Raw genomic sequence first — 13,560 nt, forward strand, 5'->3', positions numbered from 1 at the left:
TAGAAATGCAGCAAACTGTGTTATGTAATATATTAAAATAAACAAATACCTCATATTAATATCAGATTCATTATCACTTCCGATGTTTGAGTAGGGCGGAGAAATGCCGGTTTCAAGTGGAACATTTCCACACTGTGGAGTATGAAAAAAAGAAACATGTCACCACGTAATTCAGTCTATATTCTACTCAAACCTTTACCCTTGTTGTCATCATTACCTTATTAGGCAAAGGAAGGATGGTTTGATGGTCAACTTCGTCAAAAGCTGTTGGGGAGCTATTCTTTGAACTGTAGAACAAATATGGAATCTATGAAGTAATACTATGAACTGAATACATACTATTAATTGAATGTTAGGAAAAACATAATTTTGATGTTTTCTTTACCTTAAATACTTGTTCACATGTACAGAGAGTTCACCAGAACTACCGCTCTCCTTTCTGCCTCTGCAATTTCCAAAACTGTACTGGTTTGACTCTTGTGAGCGTCGCAACGGTTTACCTAAATAATACAAAGATTAATTTAGAAAACAAGGATAGCAAGAATAAAACACCTGCTCAAACATGCCAATTATAGCAATCATTTTATTCACATCAATGTCATCTATCAAACATTTGTGAGGGCTACTAATCCTGCAATACAACCATATAAATGTAACAAAAGAAATCCAGCTAGCAGAAGACACTTCAGGAAAACTATAGCAGATCTATCATTTGGACTACTGAAGAAGAGAGGCCACATTCCTGCTGTAAACTGCAAAGAAGATTGTACTGCTAAAACAGAAAGACCTACAAAGAGAAACAGGTACCAACATCTCCCCTTTAGTAATGTGACCACACTACCAAAGCAGTCTACATAGAAACTGTGAGGTATGTGGTCTGTAAAAACCAACTCCTCCTCCTCCTGGCACTTCAAGCTACCATAGGTCTCATAAATTAAATCCTGCAAACGTTTTTAGCAGTCCACATAAGAGTAGCAGTCCCCACTCAAATGGCATGGTCAACTGGGAATTCTTCAACTGGAGACAAGTTCACTAGGTTTTCAGGACTATACTGCTCCAAACTCACAGGACTCCAATCTGCCAAGTCCCCAATGGGGCAAGGTTCCAATGGGGCACAAATCCTCACAGTCAAAGCAGACTGTCCAGAGATAACAGACCACTCTGACACGGAGGTCAATCAAGAAACTGACTGAGCACATTATGCAGAGCAGGGATTAATAGAGATTGTAACACTGCTTCCACACGAGGATTGTGGCTACCAACAGTGGGTGGCGTGGTCTTCATTTCTTCTTCTCTTGAAGTTTAGTTCTGCCTGCAAGTAGGCTGAACAAAGTCTTATAAATGGTAATTTAGCTTCCCATTAGCAGTCACTTGTACCAAGTTCAAAACTATATCCCAGTGTATACAACCACTTTTTGTTTATATAATGTGGTGAAAGTGAAGTCCTGTAATATTTGCTTACCACTACTAAAGTCTCAGAGAAGGCATGTGGAGGGAAAAAAACAGACTACGGCATAAGGCTTTAACTCGAAGGGTGAGAACACTCAAACTAGACAGAGGCCATTTCCTAACTTTAACCACCAAGAACAAAGGAATTCTTGATTCACATGTTAAGACAGAAGGCGGAAAACCCCAAAGGTGGTGAGATAACACCTGAAAGTGCTGCACTCCGGAGTATAACTCAATAGTCAATCAGCTCTTCACTAGCACAGTAGGGTACTCCTTCTCACATTTGCCACCTCATCTGTTGCATTTGTACATTGAACTATTTGAATTCTGCCAGCAGCAGATAGCCAAACACCAGTTTCAATACCATAAGGTAATGAGATTTACCATTAGCAAAGAAGACATTATCATGCTTATTAATTCACTCTGGCTGGGATAACTGTAAAATTCCATATTTTCCATACTTCAGAACTAAAGTACATAATCAAAATATATCCTCTGATTTGACTGATGTTCGAAAGTTTCAGTGAGCACAATATCACCCCATGTTATTTTTAAATAATTACATGCAATCGCCTAAATACACACAGGGCAGCACAATGTCATAGGTTGTTAGGGAAATGTCAAATTTCATTAACCTTCCTGTGACAAAATGATCTAGTACAGTTTGTAGCAGGGACGGGTTGCACTGTGCTCTTCAAGTTTAGCTGTGCACTGTCAAGCATGGACACCAAAACAATAAGTTACCTTGCGCCTGGCAGAACCAAGGTAACCAGTACAACTGAATTAGGGTCACAAAAGTGAATATCTCACCAGGATGCACTCTATCCAAGTCAATGTACAAACATCCAAACTCATAAATATATTTGTTTTAAAAAATAAAAAATAAAAAATAAAAAAATAAAAAGCTTAGGATAATATTTGGTTGTTCTGCACTAATTTAAGCCTCGAAAGGGTTCTGCCGCTGTTTTAATCAGCCTTGGTCCTGCTCCAATAAGGAAAGTTAAGCCTGAACTGGAAGGCAAGGTCCTCTCTGAACCAGAACACAAGCAATACCAGACTCGGCATAGTTGGATCTTTTCAGTCAGGTGCAGCTTGGTTCCAATAGCACAGTGAGAACAGACCCATGCCTAGTCATTCCTTTGGCCGCTAGGGACAATACATTAAATACACATTTTCATTTAAAACAATAAGCTAGCAGTTAACATCAGGAAAGTTCAATAGGAATAGAACAAACGCATTAATTAAAAAAAAAACTCATGCAATATGCTGCTTCCTTTTCAAAGAAGCAAACAGACTACCTTTACGCATATTCTTTATGCAAACAAAGCTTGTCCGATTGATGGGACAGACATTTACCAGGTTAAGTAAACAGAACTAAGAACACAAGAAATTATTCACAGTTGAAAGACACCCATTCTGCCAGAGTAAAGATGGCTAATAAAGTTAAATTATGATATGACCTGCAACATTTTCCTTGTCTTCGGAAAGCAGAATCATTTTCTTGGAGTACAAATTTTCAATTGCTTTTTCCAAGGCTTCCATTGGAACAGCACGGCATTCTACAGCTTTCTGAAGGATCTGTTTGCTTTTCTTGAAGTTGCCTGCATGAGTTGGATATGGGATTGTGGTTTAGAAAAATGTTAAAGGGAGGAAGAGGGGTGTACGTCAATGATGGAATATTTCTGAAAACGCTGCAGCCCATAGGCTTTGTATTTTCATTAGGAGAACATTTTCAGAATGTTATTCCACACATTGGCAGAGATATTCTAATATTTATCAATACAAAAGATGCCATTATGGAGAAATACATTTCTGATATTTGCAAAATTAAACATTTATCTCAAAATACCGGAGATCAGGTATGAGATTTGCTTCAAAGCATGCGCACAAAAATACTCCCGGTATTGACACTGGGCTATGTGATGTGGAGAAACTGGAACATTCAGGCCAATTAAATAATCAGCCATAGGATCAATTTACAGTAATGTGTGTAGTAATTAAGCCTTGCCGAAGGGAGCTAGAACACAGTGCTTAATAATGGAATAGAACAGCCCGAAGGAGTATAATGAAATCTAAATTGGAAACCTAAGCAAGGCTGAAACAGACAACTTTTTACCCACTTGCTCTCAACAACACCCATTCAAAATTCAATCAGTCGCCATACTAGACACTTTCTGCAACTAGACTTAACTCACATTAGAACAGCAAAAAGGGACAGGAACCCAGTCTGCAGCGTGGTGCTGGCATGCTGAGCTGAAGCCAAAGACAAACAAAATTGCCTCCATGTTCCTCAACACACTTTCTAGGATTAACTGAGGTGAACTAGGTATGAATAGTCTTTTCAGCATCACATTTCACTAAATATTGGTGATCTACTTTAAGTCTATTATTTGTGCCAGTTCTGTATTTAATAAATCAATAATTAATATATCTTCAAGTATTACCTCTTTTGACCAAAAGTCCATCTCTATGTATGTATATTATCTATAATTTTTGTTTAGAAAATAAATAGTATAGTGAGACAGCTAAAGATGTCTCAAAGGCCAGACTTAAAATAGTGGCATCTGTTCTTAGCCCAACACTAATGTATATTAAATTCACAGAACTGATGTATGTTGAATAAGTGATTACCCACTACTTCGTGTCGCCCCTCTGTGCCACCAAGAGACAGTAGGATATCAATCTCTAGGGCAAGAACAGGATACTAGCAATATGAGCTTACAACTGCTGCTTTAAAAATTCACAAGGCAGAGGCACGTGCTGAAAGATTAAAACATGATGGATTGAAATGTCAGTTTGTCAAATATATATCACTGTTCAGATTCTCAATCAACTTGTTTGTATGGATTAAATTTATAAGTATGAAGATAATTCTAAACACAAACAAGGAAAAAGTACATACAAGTGCTCTATGTTCTGCATCGCTGGTATCTTCATCCAAATCATAAATGTTAAAATTGCTGCCTCATGTAGAAATCCCAAAACGCTTTTTTTTTTTTTTTAACAATTGAACATTAAATATTGTTGCGGTCCATGAATGTACTTATGTAAACATGTAATGAAAGCCTATCAGAAGCATCATTTCCCCCTGAATTTGCATATAAAATTATTATTAGGAAAATACAACTGCATTGCAGCATTTGAAATGCAAAACTTTTTTATTAACAATGTGTACACAGGGGTAAAACATGCAGCCATACAGACAGTCTTACTTTGCAGGTGAAGGAAAAAAATGAATGTCTCTAAGAACCTAGGAGACACCTCTTCATTTATTGCCCAAAGTTTTATACAGCCAGGTATGCAGGTGGGATGTTTATGATTTCAAAGAAGATATCTATGACACATAGCCAGACTTGCAGGTACATAATTTTTTCATCTGCACTGCAGGGTCTTCACTGATGGTCATAAATGCTCGAATAGAGTAGGAAGCTAGTTATCATATATTTTGTGGCTGTTGGGCAGCAAATAATCATAGTACATGTGCAGGTACATATTGCTGAAAAAAATCATTTGAAAATATTCTGAAGCATTTCCGGGCCTACCTTGCTTCTGCCTGGGTTGCTTGTGCATGTATGGACTGATCTCCCTGTAGAATCTTTACTGGAGAGTTTTCAAATAAGGTTTCTGCAGGAGATGGACATAAGCCTTTAAGTTAGTCCCGTGTACCGCGTGAACAGGCGTAATCTTATCAGAAACCTTATTTGAAAACAGTATTGAGAAGACAGTTCCTCCAAGATTTTCCGGCTTTCACTTCCACTCCTTTTGAAGGAACAGTTATTTCCCAACACTTATGGACATTACTGTCAACAATTTATGCCTTGAGAAAGTCTTGATGACAAAACACGTGTTGGCTACCTTTTGGTATATACTGTGTCTTAAGAAGAATAAACCCTAACCAACTACGAAAACGCATATTGGACTTTGGTGTACACCTTATTCCTTACATGGACATTGTGGACTATACCGGTGTGACTGGTATTCTTTCAGAATTATCCTAGTTCTGATCGGCCATTCAGTCAGCATAAGTTACACCATTGGGGGTTGGGTGTAAAACCAGTATGGCATACACTGTATAACTATTTTTACAGGACACAAATCTCCCCACAGAATCTCATACACATGCTGGATGTGCGAACCTTATAGCATGAGCCACCGTTTTTTTAACTTCTAATCAGTGTAGTGTTCTCTCTGCTGATGCAGATGGGTTAGGAAAGTAATGGTTTGATTGATGTGGAAAACAGATATTATCTTGGGTAAGAAAGGAGGTGGGGTTCTTCGTACAATCGTATTACAGAAAAAAATAATAAAGGTCTTGTAATGTGTTGCACTTCTTAAGAGGGACTGGTGCAATGGAATCTTGTATATGTAATGCTGGAATTAAGAATGTGGCGATTTGAAATGTGACGAGCCAAAGATCTGCTCTTGGATGAGATGGGTGAAACTCTTCTCTCTTAAGAATAAAGCTATTTGTTAAGTCCTCTCAAAGCTTCACTTCATCAATCAGATGCAAGAGTAAGCATATTTCACTGGTGATAAGCATGATGAGATTAATTGAAGTCTCAATATCAAAGTGAGCCTATGTGGACTGTGTTCCTAAATGCAGCTTTGCCTCAAATATTCCTTTTACCGGGAGACACAAGGTTGCTTAACTACAAATATCTCAGTTTCTATCGGCGCCCATTTTGAATTCACACAAAGAAATTTTGTTTGGTTTTTAAGGGAGTAAATTCAAAGGGAACTCCAGGTTTATACATTTGTATATCACAGTGGGTGAGATGTATTGCTCCTGGGAAAAAACTGTCAGCTTTCCAGTGCATTCTCACAGCAAGAGGCAGTTTTTTTTTAATTTTATTTTTAAACTTGGACTATCTTGCAGACGCAGATGTCGTACGCTTATCTTTGCTAAAACTGCTGCGCTCTCTTTTATCAAGCTCACTTAGTTTCCAAGTCAAATTCTCAAGACACTGTTCAGGAGCATGCTCAGCATCATGCAAGCAGCCAAAGAGTGACAATGTGACTGTTAATGTTCTCATGTAAACAACCACAGAGTTGGATCCTTGACTGCCAAAACAGATCTGCCTAAATCTATTTTTTCTGTCTGTGTTCAATCAAGTAGTACTTTACAGTTATGGCTGACATGTGACCTACAGTGGATTTTGGTTTACAGAGCATCTGTGTCGAAGGAGGGAAAAAAAAAAAAAAAGTACAGATTCATATAGCCAGCATGTCAACATTGAGGAGGCTTTTCCATTAGGTGGTAGACTTGTCAACACTCCAATGTCTATTGTGAAAGGAGTTAGTTGCTGTGTTTTCATCTTGTACGGGCAAAGACAGCACAGAGAAATTTTGAAAATGTAATTTTACATTTGCTCTCACTTGGCCTAACAAGGATAATAAGGTGTTTTTCTCATTAAGTGATGTTTCTTTTGTTTTTGTTGTCCCAACCCCCCTCCCCAATTTACCCCAGTAGTCTTTTCACATTGTTTACATTTTTTTTGTGGTTCTAATCTTTTCAATTGCAGGTGGGTCTTCCGGCACGTTACAGGGTGCCAGAGTAGCTGGGTTAACTAATACTTAGCAAATTTTAATGAAAATGGATTAATTTGCAGAATGTCACTGCCCTGGTAAACTAATTGTCAACTGGCATAAATAGGGAATCAGAAAAATATGCCAGAGTTTGTGGCACATCCTTGAGCTCAGAGAGAAATACAGCATTACTTTTACATTGTCTAAGTACAGAGCACCAAGATGTTTGATTATCTGCCGGATGTCTCTGATGACGATGTTCTAAATCTGAACAAATATGAAATGTGCATTTTTAAGTTAGACAAACATCTACCACAAATAAGCAGTATATTAGAAATACATAATTTTGGAAAAGGGTTCAAAGAGAAGAAGAGTCTGTGGAAAATAACACATGTGAGGAAGTTGGCATCTTCCTTTAAGTTTGCAAGCATGTTAGAAGAACGAATATATGACCGAATTATGTTGAAATTTAACACTAAGAAAGTCAGGGATGAATTGCGGCAAAAGGATGTTCCCAAAATGGAACAGGTTTTGGTCACTGCAAAAAAAACAAAAAAAAAAGAAATTAGCATTCTATCAGATGCATGGAAGTTATGAAAGAGTGCAAGTGGTGAGCAGGAAGTTTAAAAAAACAAGAATAAAAGGTGGAGTTTCAAGGTGAATGCTCCAGGCGTGGTAATAAATGGCATATGGCTAATTAAAAAAAAAAATGGCCTGCCTTCAAGAAAACATGCAACACTTGTGAGGGAAAAGGGGTATTATGCCAGTGTTCGTAAATCCAAAGGAATTAATAGCAATGGACGAGAAACTGATGTGGGTTCTGACAAGAGTGATGCAGATGTGAGCGTGGTTCGATTTTGTTACAAGTAATCAGTGGTGACATTAAGAGTCCAGTAGATAAGATATCAGTAATTGGTGAAAGATATGTGTTCTACTTGATTCAGGAGATAAGATCACAATAGTGTTGAAGACATTTTTCATAAACAATTCAAAGGACATGTCAAACTTCACAACATGGACATTAAACCATGTGCCTATGGGGGACTATCACACTTGAGGGCTGTTTCTTAGATTTAATAGAATACAAAAGTAGATATGCGTCAGGCAAATTTTATATCTCCTCCAAAGGCGACAGCATCTTGAGATAAATCCATCAAGGAGATTTGGGGCCATCTACTTGAAACAATTAGTGACCCTCTTAAACTGTTGAAAGAAATTCACAAAGTAAGGGAAATGAATGTTGGGAATCTGTCAGATAATAATTTTATAGAAGAAATTAGTGGTGAATTTCAAGAAAACATTAGGGAGTTTAAAGAGGAATATTCACAAAATACACTTGGTGATAGGAGCTCACCCCAAATAGAACAAGGTGCAGGATTATTCCTTTTATAGGAATTCCTTCACCCACCAAACGTGCCATGCTTCAACATAGGGATCACGGTGTGAGGAGGTTACCAATGATGACGCATGCCACCTTTGGTGGGTAGGGAAATTTGTCCTCTAAAAAGGTATACTCCTTTAAAAGGAATACTCCATGACAGCTAGGTCTGTCTTGTCCTTCTACTGTGTGTTTTCTTATTGCTTTCCATTTACACGTTAAGACCCAGAGGTTTGTAGAGCTTTATAGTGAGTTGGTTTGAGGAACTAACATCTGCAGGTCTTAAAAGTTTCCTGTGAACCTCTTTTGTGATCAAAAGATCTGATCTGCATGGCAATCACCTGTGTTGAGTTAGTGCTAATTCCAGAGGGTCAAAGTACAATCATTGCGACAGCCAATCTGGTGCACTGCCCATTGAAATCAGTTTTAGAGCCTGTGACGCAAAGTCTCAGAAGGTTTTATTTATTGCTGTATCGAATAGGTTAAAGAATGGAGTTCCCCATTGCCTAAAGAGGTCTTCTATCACTTTTTCATTCAGGACTGATTTCTGTTTTTCCCTGGGACGTCTGGTGAGGGCATATTCTTAATCAAAAAGATATACACAGTTCCATACAAAATGTCTCTAAAGATCGCAGGTTGCTAGAAATCAAAAATATTTGAAGCAAGAGCCCTCACTCAACTTTCGGTGACATGCTTAGTAGGAACCCTCCATATACTAAAAGATGGGCCCCATCGGGGAGAGCACCAAGCTTGTGTGGTCCAATAAGGTTATTTGGAAATCCCACATCTGACGGCACCACCTACATTTCTTCTGTGCTCCCGAATTATTCTGCAAACAGGGGCCGGGGTGGGCAGTGATGGTGATAAGTTTGTGGCCCCGGCCGGGGGTTCCAGGATAGATGCGCCTGGAGACACTGCTTGGGCGGAGAGCAGTAACGGCGATACTGATAAGATCCTCCAGGCCACAGTCATCCCATGCCATGGTTGAGAATAAAATAGAGGAGGTAAGGGTGGATATGTCCCTACTGAGGCAGGACCTTAAGAATGCATTGGCGCGACTTGCGGAAGCAGAAACGCCTGTCTCTACAGTGGAAGATGAGGTCCGCAACCTTAAGGCAAAGGTGGCTGGCTTCCTCAAGCGCACCCACAAACTGCAACAGCATGCAGACGATGCTGAAAACCGCTCAAGATGGAACAACTTGCGTTTTGTGGAGTTCCTGGAGTCCTCTGACGGCCCGGGCCCAGCTGTCTTCCTTGAAGACTGGCTCAAATCATGGATGCCCCAGGACAAACAGTCACCCTATTCACCACTGAATGGGCACAAAGGGCCCTCTCCGCTAGACCCCGCCAGGGGCACTCATCGCTCACTTTCTCAACTACAGAGACAGGGATGCCATCCTTTGTGAGGCGAGAGCTCAACCGGAAATCCGATGCCAAAATGCGAAGATATTGATATTTCCGGGAGGTCCAATCTAAAAGACACTCCTATGAACAGGTCAAGCAGAAACTAAGGGCACTGCAATTGAAATATATGCTATTGTTCCCAGCCAGACTCGAAGTGCTGCATGCTGGTAAAACTTACTTCTTTAACACTCAAGAGGTGGCGTGGGAGTGGGCCGTGGAGAAGCGTCCGCTCTGGGGTGATGTGGGGAGGCTCCTCCCCCCTCTGGGCAAGCCAATGCTAACGCCCTTGGGAGGGCAGCTGGGGGGCAGGCCATTTTGGAGACCCACAGGCTAGCTCCCGGAGCAGGTCCAGGATGGCTTTACGTTCCCATGGGGGGCCCTCACTTCCAGTCGCCCCCTGGGGCGGCGTGACATCTCCTGGGAGTCGGCGGTGCCAGGGCGGCAGCCTTCGGAGGAGTCTGAGAGGTTGAGCCAGACCCCACCTATCTGACCATCGGACATGAGACCAATGGGCACTGTGTGGGCCCACCAGCAGCACATATAGGTGATCCGATCTACGGGAGGTGTCATCCACTCCATGCCAGAGACTCATCTTTCTTTTCTTCCTTCTTTCTTCTGGTTCCTATGGAGATTTTTGGGCGACAGATGCTTCTTCTAATTGAGAGGGGAAGTATAGGCAGGGGGGAGTTGGGAGGGGGGAGTTGGAAGGGTTCTACAGTTACAAGACTGCATTGCTATATTTCTGTTTGTTCATGGTTTCCTATCCCTTGACGTCACGAGGAAGAGGGTGCCCTACGACACCTCAAGCATTGGGTACATGCATGATCCTTATACATATAGATCCCCCGGGCAAAGAACCCCCGGACCTCCCATGACACGCACAGGTATGGGGTCCCCTCTCGCCCTAGTGCCACATGGCTTCTACTAATATAATCTCATGGGATGTCAACAGACTCCTGGATAAAATGAAACGGACAGCTGTTCTGCACCAGGTGCAACACCTCTGTCCCTAGTTTCTACTCCTCCAGGAGATACACTTAATGGGAGCCACCTGCCTGTTCTTGGCCCGATATGTTTTTGACCAGGTATACCACTCAGGACACGCTAGAGGAGCCAAGGGGGTGGCGATACTCTTACACCGTTGCTACCCCCTGGTGTTGCAACAGGACTGGTCTGACCCACAGGGAAGGTTTGTGCACTGGCGGGCATGGTGGATGGCCACAACATCAACCTACTCGATGTATATGCCCCCCACCCGACAGACCTAGATACATTTTTCCACACTGTTACCCACTGCTGACAGTGCCCTCCCAATTGCCCCTTTTCTGGAACCGCTGACGGGCAATCTGGACAGTGTATATACTGGATACCATGGATCCTAGGGGTGAAGCAATGTGGCAATCTGATGGTTTGGGAGTGCTTAGTCGATGGCCTTTCTCTAGAATAAATGTCACTCTCCTCTGAAGTCAACAGTTTCAAGTCTATTATGTCTCAAATATGTGAAACACAGGATTGGCTTTTGTATTGACTTGTCTGTTGATTAGAAAGCCTAGTTTTCTTAGAAGATTTGGTGTCATGTGGAAGTCCAGCACTGGTTTTATTTGAGTACTTGCCTTTATAACTCAATCATCAGGACATGGTAAACAGTTATTCTTCTTCTTAGATGGACTGCAAATGTTGTCACACATTTTGAGAAGATTAAGAGAGTTGACTTGTGTCTGAATGGTAGGGCAGTGTACTGGTAATTATCTTCTCCCACTAATAATCTCAGGAATCGCTTGTGATGATACAAGACTAGCATGGGAAAATAGGCACCCTGGAGATCCTCAGAACACAGTCACTTTTTAAGTTTGTGAAAATTTGGTGAAGTGACAGAACCTGATATTTTGTTTGTTGGCAAAAAGTACATCTAAAATGGATTGTGACTGACCTTTAAGTACCAAGAAGTACCCTGAGTACACTCCTTTGCTCTTTTCATTTGATGGAACCTTTTCTATTCATAAAAGAACACATGACTCATTCTTAATGCTAGTTATTGCAGCTTTATTGAAGGGTTCAGTGGAACAGGCAGTGGGAGTGCCCTAAAGTTTATCAAATATATTTATATGATGTTTATGATCCATCCGTCTGTGGTGATTAACTTTTACTCTTCCAGATGAGACATCACTGCTTCCCTTACAGGGGTGGGTAACTGCATGGAGTGCTGAAGTCTGTTTCCAGAGTTATTTATCTGCTAGAGTGGGACATTTTGAAAAAAAAAAGGGGTGTGGGGGGGGGGGGGGGGGGGGATTTGGGTTTCAGGTACTTTTTGGAGTACTACTGCCTTTGAACTTGCTTGTGATGTTGCCGAGACGGCTACAACCATCTCTGAGATTGAACCCTATTGTATATCTCTCAGTCTATACTGTGGCTCGAATAAGTTTTTTCATTCTCCATGAGCAACATCTCTTAAGTATGTTGTTCAAAGAGGGTTAATCAGGAAAATGGCAAATTTGTAATTTTCTGTCACACATTTTGTGTCAGGGATGATATCAAACCCACTGATTCCGCCACAAAGTGACAGTACAGCCGCATAATTTACCTGAGTTTGCTGCAGCACTTATTACTTGGTTTGAGGCAACTCCTTCAAATCTTTTTGAAGATTATGTGGCAAATCTGGGAAGAAAAACTGCATGCCAACTCACATTTCTCAGTGATATTTCCAGAGTAACACCCTTGCACTGACATTTTTTTCTGGTGATGCAAAGGTTGTAAGCATCATGATCTGCCTGTATTACCAACTTAAGGGCCGCTTTGCAAAAAAATCAGTTGGAATGAGCTTCAAACTGTGTGCCCAACAGCTGATGGCCAAAGACTTTGGAACTGTGAAAAATATTTTCCTGACAGGAAAAAAGATTTTTGAGGTGTGAAATCCTGAAAGGTGTTAAGAGACACTTCTCTCACGAGCCAAAAAAAGAACTGACTCTGGAAACCAAACGTCACTACAATGCATTGTGATGAGGTGACTCCTACATTCGTGAAAAAGACAGGCTGCTGTTCTCAAAGTAAGTCTATCTGGTTGCATTTTTACCCTCACGTACGCTTCCTTAATAGGAATTCTGACATTTTAGACGCTGCATTACAGTTCTTTCAGCCAATATGACAACTTTATATGCACATTCACACAAATGATGCCTCCGATAGGTTGGTGTAAAGTCAGACGTTTAATGATGTATACTGGTCCTTTGTTGTGCTGGGCCCTGAGGGCGTGGGTCAGCATTTTGAACTGGCATCTCTGGAATCTGGAGCCAGGGTAGGTTTTGAGATGGGGTGTGATGTAGAAGCTGTAGTGATATTATAATGATGGTGGTATCGGCAGTGATGATAGTAGTGGTGTTACTGGTGGTGGTGATAATAGTAGACGTGGTACTGGTAATAGCAGTGTTAGTAGTAGTGATGGTGGTATACGTGGGGACTTTGGTAGTAGTAATGATGGCGGTGATGGTAGTAGTGCAGATGGGATAGTAGACAATGGTACTAGCGGTGATCGTGGTAGTGGGGGGTGATTGAGGTAGGGGGAATAGAACTGGTGGCAGTGGTACGAGTAGCAGCATGCTATTAGGAGTAATGGTGGTAGTAATGGGGATGCAGCAGTAATGGTGAAAGTGGTAGCAGTATTGCTGGTGAGGTAGTAGAAGTGATGTCATAGTAATGGAAGTAGCGGTGATGGCGCTAAAATTTACTATCACACTGTCTTTGATATTCAAGCAATCATTCTGTGTTTGCAGAAAGCACACAATGCTTATATTGCCATAGGACAGAAC

At 41.0% G+C, this 13,560-nt stretch overlaps 1 protein-coding gene across 1 annotated transcript in view; it reads right to left on the reverse strand.

The window, feature by feature from the left end:
* TTK (TTK protein kinase) overlaps positions 1 to 13,560 on the reverse strand; it is a 338,680-nt gene that overhangs the window by 239,216 nt on the left and 85,904 nt on the right. The window contains exons 5-8 of the mRNA XM_069235624.1: positions 2,910 to 3,050; positions 386 to 500; positions 218 to 287; positions 50 to 132 (exon numbers count right to left, since the gene is read on the reverse strand). Of these exons, the coding sequence (XP_069091725.1) occupies positions 50 to 132; positions 218 to 287; positions 386 to 500; positions 2,910 to 3,050 (409 nt within the window). The remainder of the gene's footprint in view (positions 1 to 49; positions 133 to 217; positions 288 to 385; positions 501 to 2,909; positions 3,051 to 13,560) is intronic.

The sequence above is a fragment of the Pleurodeles waltl genome, chromosome 5 (assembly GCF_031143425.1).
Source record: "Pleurodeles waltl isolate 20211129_DDA chromosome 5, aPleWal1.hap1.20221129, whole genome shotgun sequence".
NCBI lineage: Eukaryota > Metazoa > Chordata > Amphibia > Caudata > Salamandridae > Pleurodeles > Pleurodeles waltl.